This window comes from Nematolebias whitei, chromosome 3 (genome assembly GCF_014905685.2).
Source record: "Nematolebias whitei isolate Nwh7 chromosome 3, NemWhi1, whole genome shotgun sequence".
Classification (NCBI taxonomy): domain Eukaryota; kingdom Metazoa; phylum Chordata; class Actinopteri; order Cyprinodontiformes; family Rivulidae; genus Nematolebias; species Nematolebias whitei.
The window spans coordinates 8,353,161-8,367,076 of NC_056500.1; the positions used below are offsets into that span (position 1 = coordinate 8,353,161).

The window sequence follows — 13,916 nt, forward strand, 5'->3', positions numbered from 1 at the left end:
TCTCAGATTTTTCTCTATTTTTCTTACAAATGTTTGTTAAAGTCAGTCATCAGTCCTGTTAAACATATTGGACTGTAATGTGAACCAGTTGAAATGGTTTGACCAAACAAAAATAAAATTACATCACTTATGTAGCCCCTTGAAGCTCAAAAGTGGGACAACAATTTGAAAACATCTCGGAGGCATCAGCCATCGGTTAAAGCTAAACATCCAGTTGCTTCCAGTGCAGCCATCTGCTCCACAGCTGCACTTATTTCTCATTCACATGGGAAAAAAATGGACTTCTTACAGTCCTGTAGCATCCAGAAGTTCTGCTGAGACCCACAACACGCTGAGCTGTACCTGGAACTCTATGATGGTACCAAAGACCAAAGGATAAAGGATAAAATTTAAGTGTTTATATTGTGCCTGATTGTACAGAAGCTAATATTGTTAAGACTTATTTGTTTGTGCTGCTTTCTCGTCGTCTTGTTCAGGCTTCTGTCTCCCCAGTGCAGAGCTCTGAAAGAGGCCAGACATTTAAAAAGCCATACATTTTAAAGAGGTTATATTATTGATAAATATTAATAGTGACGGTACTGCAGGTAGAAGTTGTTTGAGTCTGTTGTTTTGTATTTGTTCCCTGTAAATGCCTTTTTTCTATCAGCCTCATGACCGAAAGCCTCTCAGCATTACAGACCTTTTGTGGCCAAGGATTATTTCAAGTAACAAGGCAGTTATATTTTATATTGATATTATAAGATCTAAAAAAAAATCTGTTCACTAAAAGCTTTTGCAAACTATTCAGTGAGGTAAACATTTGGACAGAGATGTCTTTAATGTTGAGAAGCTTTTGTTAAATCCTGGCTCGTGTTTTTAGATCCAGACAGCAGAATGTTCAGAAGATAAACATTATCTACCTTTAGTGAAGAGGAAAAGCAGAGCGTTTGCACAAGTCTCATATCAAAATCGCACTTCCTTTGCTGTCATTTCCTTTATATTATCATCTGTCATTGAAATCATTCGTCATGTTTTTGCTGTTGCATTTTTTGCAGCGTGTGTTTCCTGCTGTCGATGTGTGTGTTGAAGTTTTTCTGTTGGTTAAAGCAGCTCTGTGGCCACGTGCAGCCTAAAGGTCACATCAGAGTTATGAACACTTTGAGAGAAGAATCCAGAACATTACAGATAAATGTATATTTTCACCAAGACAACCGTTTTAAACTTGACATATGCAGATATGAAGTTATGGGATGCATGTACCTGTTGCAAGATTAAAGATTTTCCACTGCAGCTCAAGACTGAATCAGTTATATTTTTACATGGAAGTCTGAATATTTTAAAGTACACTTTGTTTAAACAGGTGCAACTTACTGTGAAAGTTTATATTTATTATTATATTTGTTTAAATATCTTAACACAAGGTTACAAATCTTAAAATATGTTTCTACTTGGTTCTCATTTTTGTGGGAAGACGGTTGTATGAAATATTCTAGTCATTTTTGTGATTATCGTGTTTATTTTGAGGATTGAACTAAATTTGAATCAAACTGGGAGCATGGCCTTGAAGAGGTCAGCTGTTGTTGAGTTGCATCCTGGGTAATGTAGGAACCAGTCTTTGTGAAACAGAAGACCTGTAAATGGATCAATTTGATTAGTTAAGGTACAATTATGAAAATCTGACTTCTTGGTGTATAAGGAGTAAATCACACAAGGATTAAAGCTACTATATTTTATGGGTGAGAATGGAATTGCTTTTAGATAAAAATAAGACAAAAAAATTGAATATATTGAAAGTGCAGCAACGTAAGGGTCAAATGACTTGTTCATTCACGGCACATCATCCAGATGTTGAGACCACAAGTCTGAGCACTGTTTTTTTTTTTTTTTTTTTTACAAAGAAAAAACATTTTTCAACAGGGTCATTAATTTTTGATGTTACAAATATTCAAGGAAACAGATGGAAGTTTTCGAATGTCTCTTAAAAATTAAAACGGTGATATTGAATTTTAAGATGGTTGTGATATTTCAGACACACTGACATCTAGTTTTTAGTTGGTGTTTGCAGTTTAAAATCAGGACCTATTGGCTTTCACCACATTGATTAAATTTTTATATGCATGGTAAATTAAGAAATCTTTAATATACACCAGTTAATGCAACAAACTAATATAATTAACACTAAACTTTAAAAACTACTGGAACCTACAGTTTCCATCTTGCAGCTCAGATGCATCTTATTAGATCATGTCTTTCCTTTAAATCCTTTAGTTAATTTTTTTTTTTTTTTTTGCATATACAACTTAAAACAATACCTAAATCAAAGACTTTTTATTTTTTATTTTATTTTTTTACCTGTGCACAAACCCACTGTTACAGCTTCAACAGTTGTCTAAGTTTAAGAAGAATCTAAATGGCATCTATTCAATATGAAGAAAAGTAAGCAATTAATGTTTTAAGAGTCAAACATGAACTTGTTGTTTCTTAAACCTACAAGAATTGTGCCGCTCCATTTTACACTGATAATGATTTTTTTCATTTTTTGTGTTCTCGGTAGTTAAGAACAGTGGTCTTCTTCTAAGGTTTGAGTCCAGCTTGTGTCAGGAGAGCCATCCTGCATGAAACAAATGTTCTCGCAGTGGTGACCCCACAGAAGGGAGCATCCGAAAGAAAAACTACTTTGTTGGTACTGTACTGTATTTTAATCACAGAAACACTTGGTGTCTGTTACGAGTCACTCAAAATAATGTCACTAAACATATCCAGAATTGAACGGTCTCTGTGTTTGAGTATTTCAGGTCATTAGTGCTGTGACCTCTGAGTTTCTGCATGACAACTGGAGCAGATGAAGAGTCTTTCCTGACTGAAGGCCCAGACAGCCATGCAGAAACTCCTGCAGGGTCAGTGCACATCTGATGCCCCCTTGTGGTTCATGGACCATTTTATTTAAAAATAAGGTTTCCAGTGTTGATTCTTTTATCTGATCACTTGGGTCTTCAGTTTTACTCATTCTAATGTCTAAATCCTATTCTAATCCTAATTCTGACTAAACAGTCAGAATACATGTTGGCACCAAAAACTCTTTCACATTAATCAACTGAAAACGGGTGTGAAACCCAGAGCACTGACGTCATCTGAGCAGCAGCTGGGTTCAAATAAAGGGCCTCTGGGGTCCTTTTAAAAAAAATCTGATATTTCAGCCACATAATTTAGATTTTGACTTAATATTTCATCACGTCTCAACCCCTTATAATCATGTTATCCATCAGAAGAACCATCTGAATTTAATTGGATACCTTGTTAAAAGACGTTCACTCACATCTGCTGCTAAATCTGTCCCCGCAGCAGAGGTACAGTCTTCATATCAAAAGATCATACATGTCCAAATGCTAGCTGAAACAAAAATAATAATAATAATCTGCCCTTCATTTGTCCAAATACCAATCACTGACCCAACCTTCTGTTTGTAGCGATAACCCAATAAAGTCAAAGCTTTATTTTGAAAACCTATTTTGTCAGTAAACAAATGAAGCCTAATTAAATGAAAGTTTCCTGATCGAATCAACTGAACAGTGAGAGTCAAACTTAAAATGTCAACCTATGAGTTCTGTGCAGCGTGACGTCCTGTCATTCATCTCCCTGAGACACGAGGTGACAGAATGTGTCACAGCTTTGTCCATGTTCCTTCTCCCATCTGTAAAACATGCTGCACCACAAAGACCTCTTTCATCGCCCGTCTGAGATAAACGTCTTCCTCCTCCGGTCTGTAAATCTGTCTTATAACTAAAGATCCTATTTACTAAATAAATACATTTTTACAAGAATGCTGTTTGGGTTTTTTATTTAACTCAGAACGTGGAAGTTAAACATTCACAGATGTTCCAGCTTGAGTATTTATGTAAAGCAGGTTTGAAACAATAATGTAATGCACCTTAAATAGATTAGTTTAAAGCAGCAGATTTGGCAGACGGAATCAGAAATGAAGGTTAATCGACTTTGTCGTCGTTTAATCATATTCAGAAGTTTGTGGCGCCTAAGATTATTTTGTTTTTTGCAGTGTTCAAAGGTAAAGAACAAATGGCAGCATGTGTTAAACTGGTTAAAAACTGTTCAGTGTTTTTTGGTTGTAAATATATAAAACGCTAATTAAACTTGCAAAAATAAATAAAATCGTAAGTAGTGTGATGAACAAGATCTTAAGATTTCATCTAAATTTATATTAAATCATGCTATTAGTAAGAACTGATGTGAGAATCAGGGGAATACAGATGTAATATTAAAAATCAAAGCAAAGCATGAAATGTGGACACTTAAACCCAATTTTACTCAACTTTGAGCAAACTACATTTTCTGTCAGACAATGTTACCTTGGCTTGAAATATTATTTCCACACAAAATGATCAAAGTAACACAGCTCCGAGTCGTTCGTACTGAAACGCCACAAAATACAAAGTTTGATGTAATTTGTCGCCGTCGTCGTTGAGCAGATCAATAACGAACGTCACCTTGTTTATAAAACTTTAATTCTTACTTTTTTTTAAACCTGTGAGCTGAGCAGGACACTTGTGTAAAACAAGCCACAGACGGATCACTGCAGAGCCACGCACCGTCTTCACTTATTTTAATTCATAAAGCCTGATAACAGATTTGTGACTAAATGGTGTTAAGGAGTTGATCGATTTAAAACGAACCACACAACTTAAATGTGAACACGTCAGATCTGACACGGCTGGACGTAGAGTAAAACAATTCATGACTAAATTTAACAAGTCATTTTTTTATCATCGACAAACGGTCCAGGAAGTGAACACAGTTCAGTCTGTAACAGCGCTCTGAGGAGAGTGATCTGATGCAGCTGCTCACATGTGACTCACATGTGAATCACATGTCGTCTGTGTGATAATCATTTGTTGGCGGATTTAAACAGAAGCAAACGTCTGTTCACTCAGATCCCTCCGAGGCGGACTTTTCTTCCAGGATTATTTTGGAGGACAAATCTGATCACTAAACAACTGTGCATAAAAAATATCAAGGCTGACGACTGTCGAGTGCATCTGTAATATGATATAATATATAATTTCTGAGTTTGGTGTCAGTCTGGATAGAAAGAATGGACTGAAAAATCTTGGTTTAAACTCTTCAAAATAATTTTTTTCATCACCGAAATAACTTAGAATTACAAAAACAACTGCGTTACTTTCAGTTCAGTAACAAATAATTTAAAGTGCTTGCAAAACGAGATAAATAGATGTAGCTACTCCCAGCGTTGCACCAGTGAGGCAAATTTGACTGAAAACATTGTTTCATGTCTTTATTACTAAATATGCTTTACATTTTATTAAATCATTCTTTATTGTTCCACCTAAAACTGTATCTTTATCCTTTGCGCACTAAGGAGATGAAAAAGTTTAGATAGAAACAGAAAACTTTAAATTGACGTTTTGGCCTCTCCCATCACATCTCGTGTTTTGCTGAAGGGAACAACGGCAGGGACTGGGAGTGAATCGAGACGTTAAACAGCCTCCGCCACCGATGAAAACCTACAGAGGAAGAACAGCACGACTCGCTGCAGTCAATAATGAAAGACAAACAAGTCGTGGTTTCAAATTGACATAATTTATCACTCGTGTAATAACTCAGAAAATATTTGTATTTATTAAAATGTATCATTAAATTCATCAGTTTCTATATGAGACTATCTGCTCCTCAACTCTGTAAAATTTCACATTAATTTATTAGTTTTTCATCGTTTAAAGTTAATTTAGTTACCAGTCGTGATCACATCTGATCCAGACTGACCCAAACACATTTCAACACATGAGCCAAAACACTCGCAGCTTTCCATCCTCCTCCTCCTCCTCCTCCTCCTCCAGCTCCCCCGGTGCATTTGTTTGATTGTGGGTGAATCTTTTACTGGCTGCCCCCTTCCTCCACTTCCTCCACCTCCTCCAGTTCAACCAAAGCTGCGTGACGATTGGCCTGAGAGCCCTCGCTGAAGAAAACCTTCTTTATGACGCCCGACTTGGGCGCCCGGATCGTGTGCTGCAAAAACGAAAATCAGCGTCATTACACACTCGGAGTGAGAGGTGAGTGTTAGAGTGAGACTTCACCTCCATCTTCATGGCAATCATGACCATCAGCGGGTCTCCTACAGTCACTTTATCTCCAGCCTTCACCAGCACCTGAACACAAACAGCAGCTGCTTTAATTCAAGAATAAAAACTAAAACATTGAGGTCAATAATAAGAATGTGCAAGTTACAATCTCATTTTTTAATTTGCAACTGAATCACATTAAAACGTCATTTCAGTTTGTTGACGCAGGCGTTGCAGCTGAGCTCAGTAAACTCATGACATTAGCTGCCAGTCTAATGAAGGTAAAGAATATTTAGGGCAATGACTGTTTCCGTAAGTCGATTTAATATTTGGCAACAATAAATTAACACTTTCTAAGAGCCAGATTGGAAAAGAGTTCAAGTATCTGTCTTTAAGGATTGCTGGTAAAGTCATTAACATTGTCTCATCAATAAGTTAATTAGAAACACGGCTGCAGAAGGTTCCTGCAATTGAACACCCTGTAAATATTTCAAAAGGTGGAGAATCTAACGATTAATTAACTCCTGAGAGACAGAAGCCATCAGAACCGTTTCTCCTCCTCTTCTGAACTTCTTGGCGATTTCAGCCAACATCTGTAGTTGTCTGGAAAGTAGCAACAGATAGGGAAGTTCTGTCTAATCTAATCTAATCTACGAACAGAGCTGCATAATATTAGGAAAACTTGCAATGTTATTGGTTAATATTACAAATACTATACCAGTTGTGAAAAAGCCACAGTTTGCTCACACCTTGTGTCCATCTGACCTTCACCCAGGACAGGTTTGTGAGCCAGCACTTGGCGGACAAATTCAAAAAGCTCCCCATTTCCCCGTCTTTCTCAAAATAAATATTTAATCTCCAAAATCAGACGACAAAACTAACAATGTAAAACAAAGGAATGAGCTCCTCACCCTTAAAGAAAATACTTCAGATTTATTTTAGTAGTTGGTTTCTGTGGAGCTGCTAGGAATAGTCTGCGTCTTACCTGCAGTAGATGGCAGTCAGAGCGACTGTTTAAAGAAGTCAACATGAAAGAGTTAAGCTAACAGCTTCTAAAAAGAGGGGCCTTTAAGAACTAATTTATGCCATTTAAAACAACTCAAACCTTAAAAAAAGTACAGCATACACATTAAGCAGTTTATTTAATTTTAAAAAGTTCAAGACAAAAAACAACTGGATTTTATAAAGTTCAAGACAAAAAACAACTGGACTTTATTTGTAACAGGAGACGTTTCGCTTCTCATCCGAGAAGCTTTCTCAATTCAAAGAGCAGAGAGTGAGGGGTTCGAGTTATAAAGCTGAGGTGAGATACATGCTGTTTATTTAAACTTTACAACATAGTACCTTTTATCAGACACCTACATGCACTGAGTATATGTAACATGGCCTTTTGCAACAGGATGTTGCTCAGAATGCATCAACAAATGCAGTCCAACACAAGCTGCTCCTCAGTGTCAAGAACCAGCTGAGACCAGGTCGCATGGAGCTGCAGCTAAAATAAACGACTCGCGTGAACCTTTATAAGATTGTGGGGTGGGAGGGTAAATTGTTGTAGATAAGTGAAATTAAACCAAATCAACAGACAGGCCTTCTGGTCCAGCTCTCTCTTCACCAAAACAATTATCAGTTGAAATCATTTTTAGCTTTTTTTTTTTTTTTAATTCTCTTAAAACTGAGCATAACTGCCTAATCTGATCAGAGATGTGGAATGAATCGCCTCATTTAGTCAGAATGGGGAACACCTTTAGACCAGCTTTGGGAATAAAAAAATAAAACCCATTAAATCATCTTCACCTTCTCGATGGTTCCAGTCATGGGGGCCACAGCTCCCCCCTGAGCTCCTGTCCCACTCACACCAGCCAGATACTTTGGTACTGGAACAGACACCTGGTGACTCCCCTCCTGCAGAACAGATGTTCAGTCAGCAGCTGACGGCACATTTAAAAAGGTTTCAAACAGACTTTTAGGATCCCTGATCTGTAAGGAACATGTCTGGGCCAAATATACTATGTACTTTAAAAAAAAACAATATATAAGCTTTTTTTGTTTGTTTGTTTTGAGCAGAAACCTACGAGGGAAAACAGATGCACTGTGTTGTCCAGGATCACCAGTTTGGGACGTGACTTCACTCCGTTTATTGAACAGTGCAAGAACGTAGCTCCACCTTCCACCTCCACCTGCCCCGTTACGTGGTAGACCTCCTCACCAACCTGAAACAAGAGCGTTTACACCCAGGCCTATTCAGGTAAAATAGTAAGAGACGAATTTAAACAAAGTAAAATGCAAAAGAACATCACTCTTATGATAGTTTTTATAAACCGAACGGCATTATGTAAACTAATTAGAAAAAAAAGCTATTTTATAAGTCGGCAATTGCTTTAATAAACACTACAGTTCACTTAGTATGTTTTTATTTGATCATTTCAAATTGTCTGGTATAAAACTTTTTATTAGTAAAAGTGTGACTGTGCAGTTAGAGTCAAGAGGTAAGTTGCAAAAAGCATTTATTAAAAATACAAATGATTGGCATTTAGACCTTTAAATTCATTTACTGCTCTCTAATTCTGAACTCTATATAAATATAAAATTTCTGTATTGTACCACTTCCAGTTATTTAATGTGTCTTTTACCATTTTATAAATAATGAAAATCTATAAATAAAAACACACCAGAAAAAACAATTCACTCCTAATAACTGCACTAAAATATAAACATGACAATAAATCAGCAGTCATCATTTGTATCATAATCAGACGTTCAATAAATCCAGTAAACGTTCCGGCTAACCTGCATTCTGTAGTTTCCGTCCGAATCGTACGTGATGACAACATCGACTTCTAAAATAAAATAAAATAGGGGAAATGTTTTCAAAATCTGTTTTGAATCATCACAAACACAAATCAAGAGGTGACGGACATTGTTTTAGTCCTAGAGAGACATTCTGTCCAACGCACTGCAAAAAACCCGTCGGCTTCATTAAATCTCATCAGATCATCAGTATACGTCTACAAATCTGCACAACAGTCAAAACATTGCACTTGTGTAGCTAATTTAATGATGTGCATGTGTGTGTGTATTACTCTCGTCTCCCAGCTGTAAGATCATATTTCTGTTCAACTGGATGTTATTTCTCCAACCACTGCTGGAACCAAATGGACTGAAAGGATCTGAGGGCAAATAAATAAATAAATGAATCAATCACACACATCATGCGCAGTTATTCATCTTTCAGTGGCACTACCCCGACGCCCTGACCTGCGGAGGTCTGTGTGAACTCCTGCGTGTGCTTCCTCTCCTGCAGCACCAGGCCCAGGGCGGCCTGGCAGATCGTTGCCCCGGATGGCGTTCTCGGAGCGGGGAAGAGGTCGGCGTAGTGCTGAGGGATGAAACTGGTACTCACGTTTCCAACCTCAAACTCCGAGTGACCCGAGAGGCTCAGCAGGAAGTCTATGTTAGTGTTGAGACCCACGATCTGAAGACGTGACAGAATAGAGAGGAACGCTGGAGCTACAACAGCATTCTGTAATAAATGTGGAGCATAATAATAAAATAATAAAATAAAATAATAAAACGAGTTTCTTACGTTATACTGTCGTAAACAGTAGCGCAGTTTCTTTAAGGCAGCAGATCGGTCCTCCCCCCACACCACCAGCTTGGCAATCATTGGATCGTAATGGGCAGAAACCTCATCCCCTGTATTTAAACACAGCTGTAACACTTCCTGTTTTATACGTTTCTCTCAGTCTCTTCTTTTACAGTGGTACGGTGTGACGTTGGAAAATGTATAAAAAAAACGAGACTGTCGATCATTTCTTCCCTACCCTCTCTGACCCCAGTCTCTATGCGTGTGTGTTGGTCTGCTGAAGGTGTGGACAGATGCAGCAGAGGACCCGCTCCTGGAAGGAAGTCGTCGTTTGGGTCCTCGGCGTAGATACGAGCCTCAAAAGAGTGGCCCCTTAGGTTGATGTCATCCTGGAGGAGGGGCAGGGGCTCCCCTGCTGCCACCTGGAAGAGATTTTTATTCAAAAATAAACTAAACTTTTAGTATAATTTATGGTTTCCAGAGAGTTTTCAGCTCTCCGTCTCACCCTGAGCTGCCACTCCACCAGGTCGGTTCCAGTGATCATCTCGGTGACGGGATGCTCCACCTGCAGCCTCGTGTTCATCTCCATGAAGTAGAAGTTGTGCTGAGCATCCATTATAAACTCCACAGTACCTGCAGGAATAGATCATAACATTTGTAGTGTGTGTGTGTGTGTGCATGCGTGCGTGCGTGCGTGCATGTGTAATAAGTTGCTGTGGTGGGATGAGTTTAGCTTTGTGTGTCTTCACCTGCTCCAACGTAGCTCACAGCTTTAGCTGCTCTGACAGCTGCCTCTCCAAGTTTCCTCCGAACCTCAGGGCTTATCCCAGGCTGAGAAAGTCCAGGTGGAAATATGAAGGAAGGTAAAGGACAAATATGTTCACAAGTGATCTGTTTCTATAAATCCACATAATTTAGATCTCAGGTGAAGAAGGTGTTAGTAACCTGCTGTGATTCAAGGAAAAAGCTTAAAAATAAAACGCTACATAAGATCCTTTACGCTTGTGAAGCCTCACTGACCACAAAAAAGCTGCCTGCATTTAAATCGTGATTTTACTCAAATAATTAACGGGACTAAAAACAAATAACAAGAAAAAATGTCACAATTACACAATGATGGAAGGATTACGTCACAAAAAGCACCTCAACTTCAAGTCAGGATCTTTTTATTTAAAATGTATCATGTGGCAAAGATGCTGAAGATAAACCCTCTGTTTTGGTTAAACCGTGTCAAACTGACATGAACTCCATCATCTAGAAAAGTTAAGTCTGGTCCTCTGGACATTCAAAAAAACAAAAGCAAAACAGCAAAAAAAGAAAATTGTAGAAACGCTTCATCTTTCATCCGAAAGACTTCTTCAGTCTGGAGGACCAGACTTAACTTTTTTAGATTCCTCTACCTGGATTATTGAGCACGCGTAAACATCTGTGAACTCCACTCACCCCTGGAGCTTCCTCTATGATCTTCTGATGTCTCCGCTGGACGCTGCAGTCCCTCTCAAACAGATAGACAGCGTTACCGTGCATGTCTCCAAACACTTGAACCTCTACGTGTCTGCCAACAACACACAGTGAGAGATTTGTAAACTCACTAGTCCTTCAAAGACCAAATCAGTCCAGCCTGGCTCTGAGCGTACCTGGGATCCTCTACAAACTTCTCAATGAGCATGACGTCATCATTAAAGGACTTCCTGGCTTCACGTCTCGCTGACTCCAGCTGTTCGATGAAGTCTGAGTCTGACCGGGCGATGCGCATTCCCTAAAACATGCAAGGTTTAATCAAGCTCATAAAAGTTATGTTATCAAAGTTATTTCAGGGTTTTTTTCTGCGCCTTTTCACCTTCCCTCCTCCTCCACGGACTGCCTTGATCATCACAGGATAGCCAATCTTTGCAGCCTCTGCCTGCAGCCTCTCGTTTGATTGGTCCTCTCCATGGTAACCACCTATGATTGGCACCCCAGCAGCTGACATGATGTGTTTGGATGTGCTGAGACAAGAAATAAATAAACTTTCATCATAACTTTTGGAGAAAATGTCTACAGTTGCAAAGACACTCAGTCCTGAACAGAAAAACTCAAAAATATGTGTCTTAGGAAGGTGGGTCACCTCTTAATGCCCATGTCTCGGATGGCCGAAGAAGGCGGTCCGATGAAGATGATTCCTTCCTTTTTACAAGCTTCTGCAAACTCTGTGTTTTCTGACAGGAAGCCATAACCAGGATGGACTGCCTGTAAACACAAATGTGCAACGTTTAATGAAGAGAAAGGTGGAAATTATAAATAAAATTTAAAAAAGATGGGAGGATGAAAAGTTCTTTATGACTTTAAGGAGAAAAAGTTGCCTGAGTCGTTTAGTCAAAAGTAAAATATTATTTTGTTGTGTTACTCACGTGGGATCCTGACCTCCTGGCCACTTCTAAAACTTTCTCCATTGAGAGGTAACTCTGTTGGGAAGGAGGCGGCCCGATGTGGTAGGCCTCATCTGCCTACAGAACACGAAGCAGAAGAACAGTTTAAGATCACGATGCCTCACTCTGTTCAGGAGAACGATGAACACAGATCTGTGTGGCACACATGCAACCAAAGAAGGTAGAGAGTAATGAGAATATTTCACTAAGTGTCTCACCATGGCCACATGCATGGAGTGTCTGTCTGCATCGCTGTACACCGCCACAGAACGCACACCCATCTTCTTCGCCGTACGCATCACACGGCATGCAATCTCTCCACGATTGGCAATCAGAACTTTTTCTATCCTTCCCACCCCTGCAGAGATTGGTTTTAATCAAAAGCTCAATACATTTATTGCAAAGACCTCTCTTGCTAAACTGACGTTACAGTAAACGCACTTAAAGTTAACTTCTTTTAGGACAGGTGGGACTTGATGCTTTCCACCATCAGAATGAAAAATGTCTGCATGAATCTGTAGTGAGCAAAATTTACTAGCAAGCATTTATTACGTTGAAAGATAATTAGGTCTATATGAAAACAGTTATCTGATGCAACAAATATTACATTTGTCTAAAAGGTAGACCTTTCCTACCAGTCATTTGTTCCAATTGAACAAATGACTGTTAAAGTCATTGTAATAACATTTTTTATATATTTGTCACACTACTCAGATACTGTGTTTTTTAAATTAAGACACGGTCATCAGATATTCAAATAAGAGACTCCAACACAAAAATCAGTCATAATAAATTTACTCACCTCCTCCTGAAACAAGCCGCACACCTCTTTTGGTCCATGATAGTTTTCTGAAGAGAGGAAAATGCACCCTTAGTGTCTTTACAGTTCAACAAGTTATAAGAGATTGGACACGTGTAAAATATTCGCATTACAGAGAAAAAGACGCTGATTCGCGTAACTATGATGCAAATTACAAATCAAATAATGTCTCAAAAGTAAGACCTGCTATCTTATTTGACCTTGCTCAGATTTTATCATCTTCTACCTCCTGCTATAAAAAATGACAAAATTATATTTAGATTTACAATGGGGACAATTGCATTTTTGTGTGTGTAAGTAAGGTAATGGTCACAGTTAAATAAATTAGTAGTTAACGCAGGAGGTGAACTGCTTACAAACTTGTAAGCTAACGCTAAAACTGAGCTAAGAAAGCATTGAAACAGTGGACGAATGCCCGTTTTCTGACACAAAAATCATCTGTCAGAGTTTTGTACTCACTGTGTGAATATCCTTAGGCCTTGCAGCGTTGGAAAACTCAGAATAACAGCAGCCATGAATACGAGCTGCTAGCGATGCTAACAAGTCTGACAAGTAGGAGGCGAGAGAGAAAAAGCGAAGCCGTAATTTGAACAACAAGATTTACAGTCTGGTTCTTCGCCAGTAGATTAAAAAGTTTATCCTCAATCAACAAGCGAAACCTGTGAGACTAAACTGTAAAAAAAGAAAGCGCAGACATAACACGTTTATTTCGTTATTTTAGCTTTATTATCATTCTTGACCTCACTGAGGACCCGTAGTAGCAATTAACCAATCAGAAAAAAGAGAAGAAGCTGCAGTTACAGATTATTACCACGAGAGGGCAGAACGTTTAAATTTGAAGGAGACGACGCAAAAAAAAATAGTTGAACGTAAAACCGAGGAAGTGGTGTTTTTCAGCAAAAATGAAGTGCTGAATGAATTTGCTTTAATCTGCCCAAAACAGTTCAGATTGAAGAAGATTTAAGGAGTTAGATTTTTTCAAGCTTGTCAACATATACCCCAAAAAATTATTATTCGGAATTAAATATGCTAAT

General features: G+C 38.5%; 1 protein-coding gene across 1 annotated transcript; it reads right to left on the bottom strand.

Annotated features, from left to right (window-relative positions):
- Nucleotides 1-5,829: 5,829 nt before the first annotated feature.
- On the bottom strand, nucleotides 5,830-13,444 carry mccc1 (methylcrotonyl-CoA carboxylase subunit). Its single transcript, XM_037674484.1, has 19 exons — nucleotides 13,342-13,444; nucleotides 12,865-12,911; nucleotides 12,281-12,420; nucleotides 12,045-12,140; nucleotides 11,762-11,883; nucleotides 11,495-11,642; nucleotides 11,292-11,413; nucleotides 11,098-11,209; nucleotides 10,404-10,485; nucleotides 10,160-10,287; nucleotides 9,893-10,076; nucleotides 9,655-9,764; nucleotides 9,327-9,543; nucleotides 9,152-9,238; nucleotides 8,859-8,908; nucleotides 8,144-8,281; nucleotides 7,866-7,973; nucleotides 6,087-6,158; nucleotides 5,830-6,018 (listed from the first exon to the last, which is right to left on the bottom strand). The coding sequence occupies exons 1-19, from the start codon at nucleotides 13,395-13,397 to the stop codon at nucleotides 5,887-5,889; spliced, it is 2,151 nt and encodes a 716-aa protein (XP_037530412.1). The 5' UTR covers nucleotides 13,398-13,444; the 3' UTR covers nucleotides 5,830-5,886.
- Between the last annotated feature and the right edge of the window lie 472 nt (nucleotides 13,445-13,916).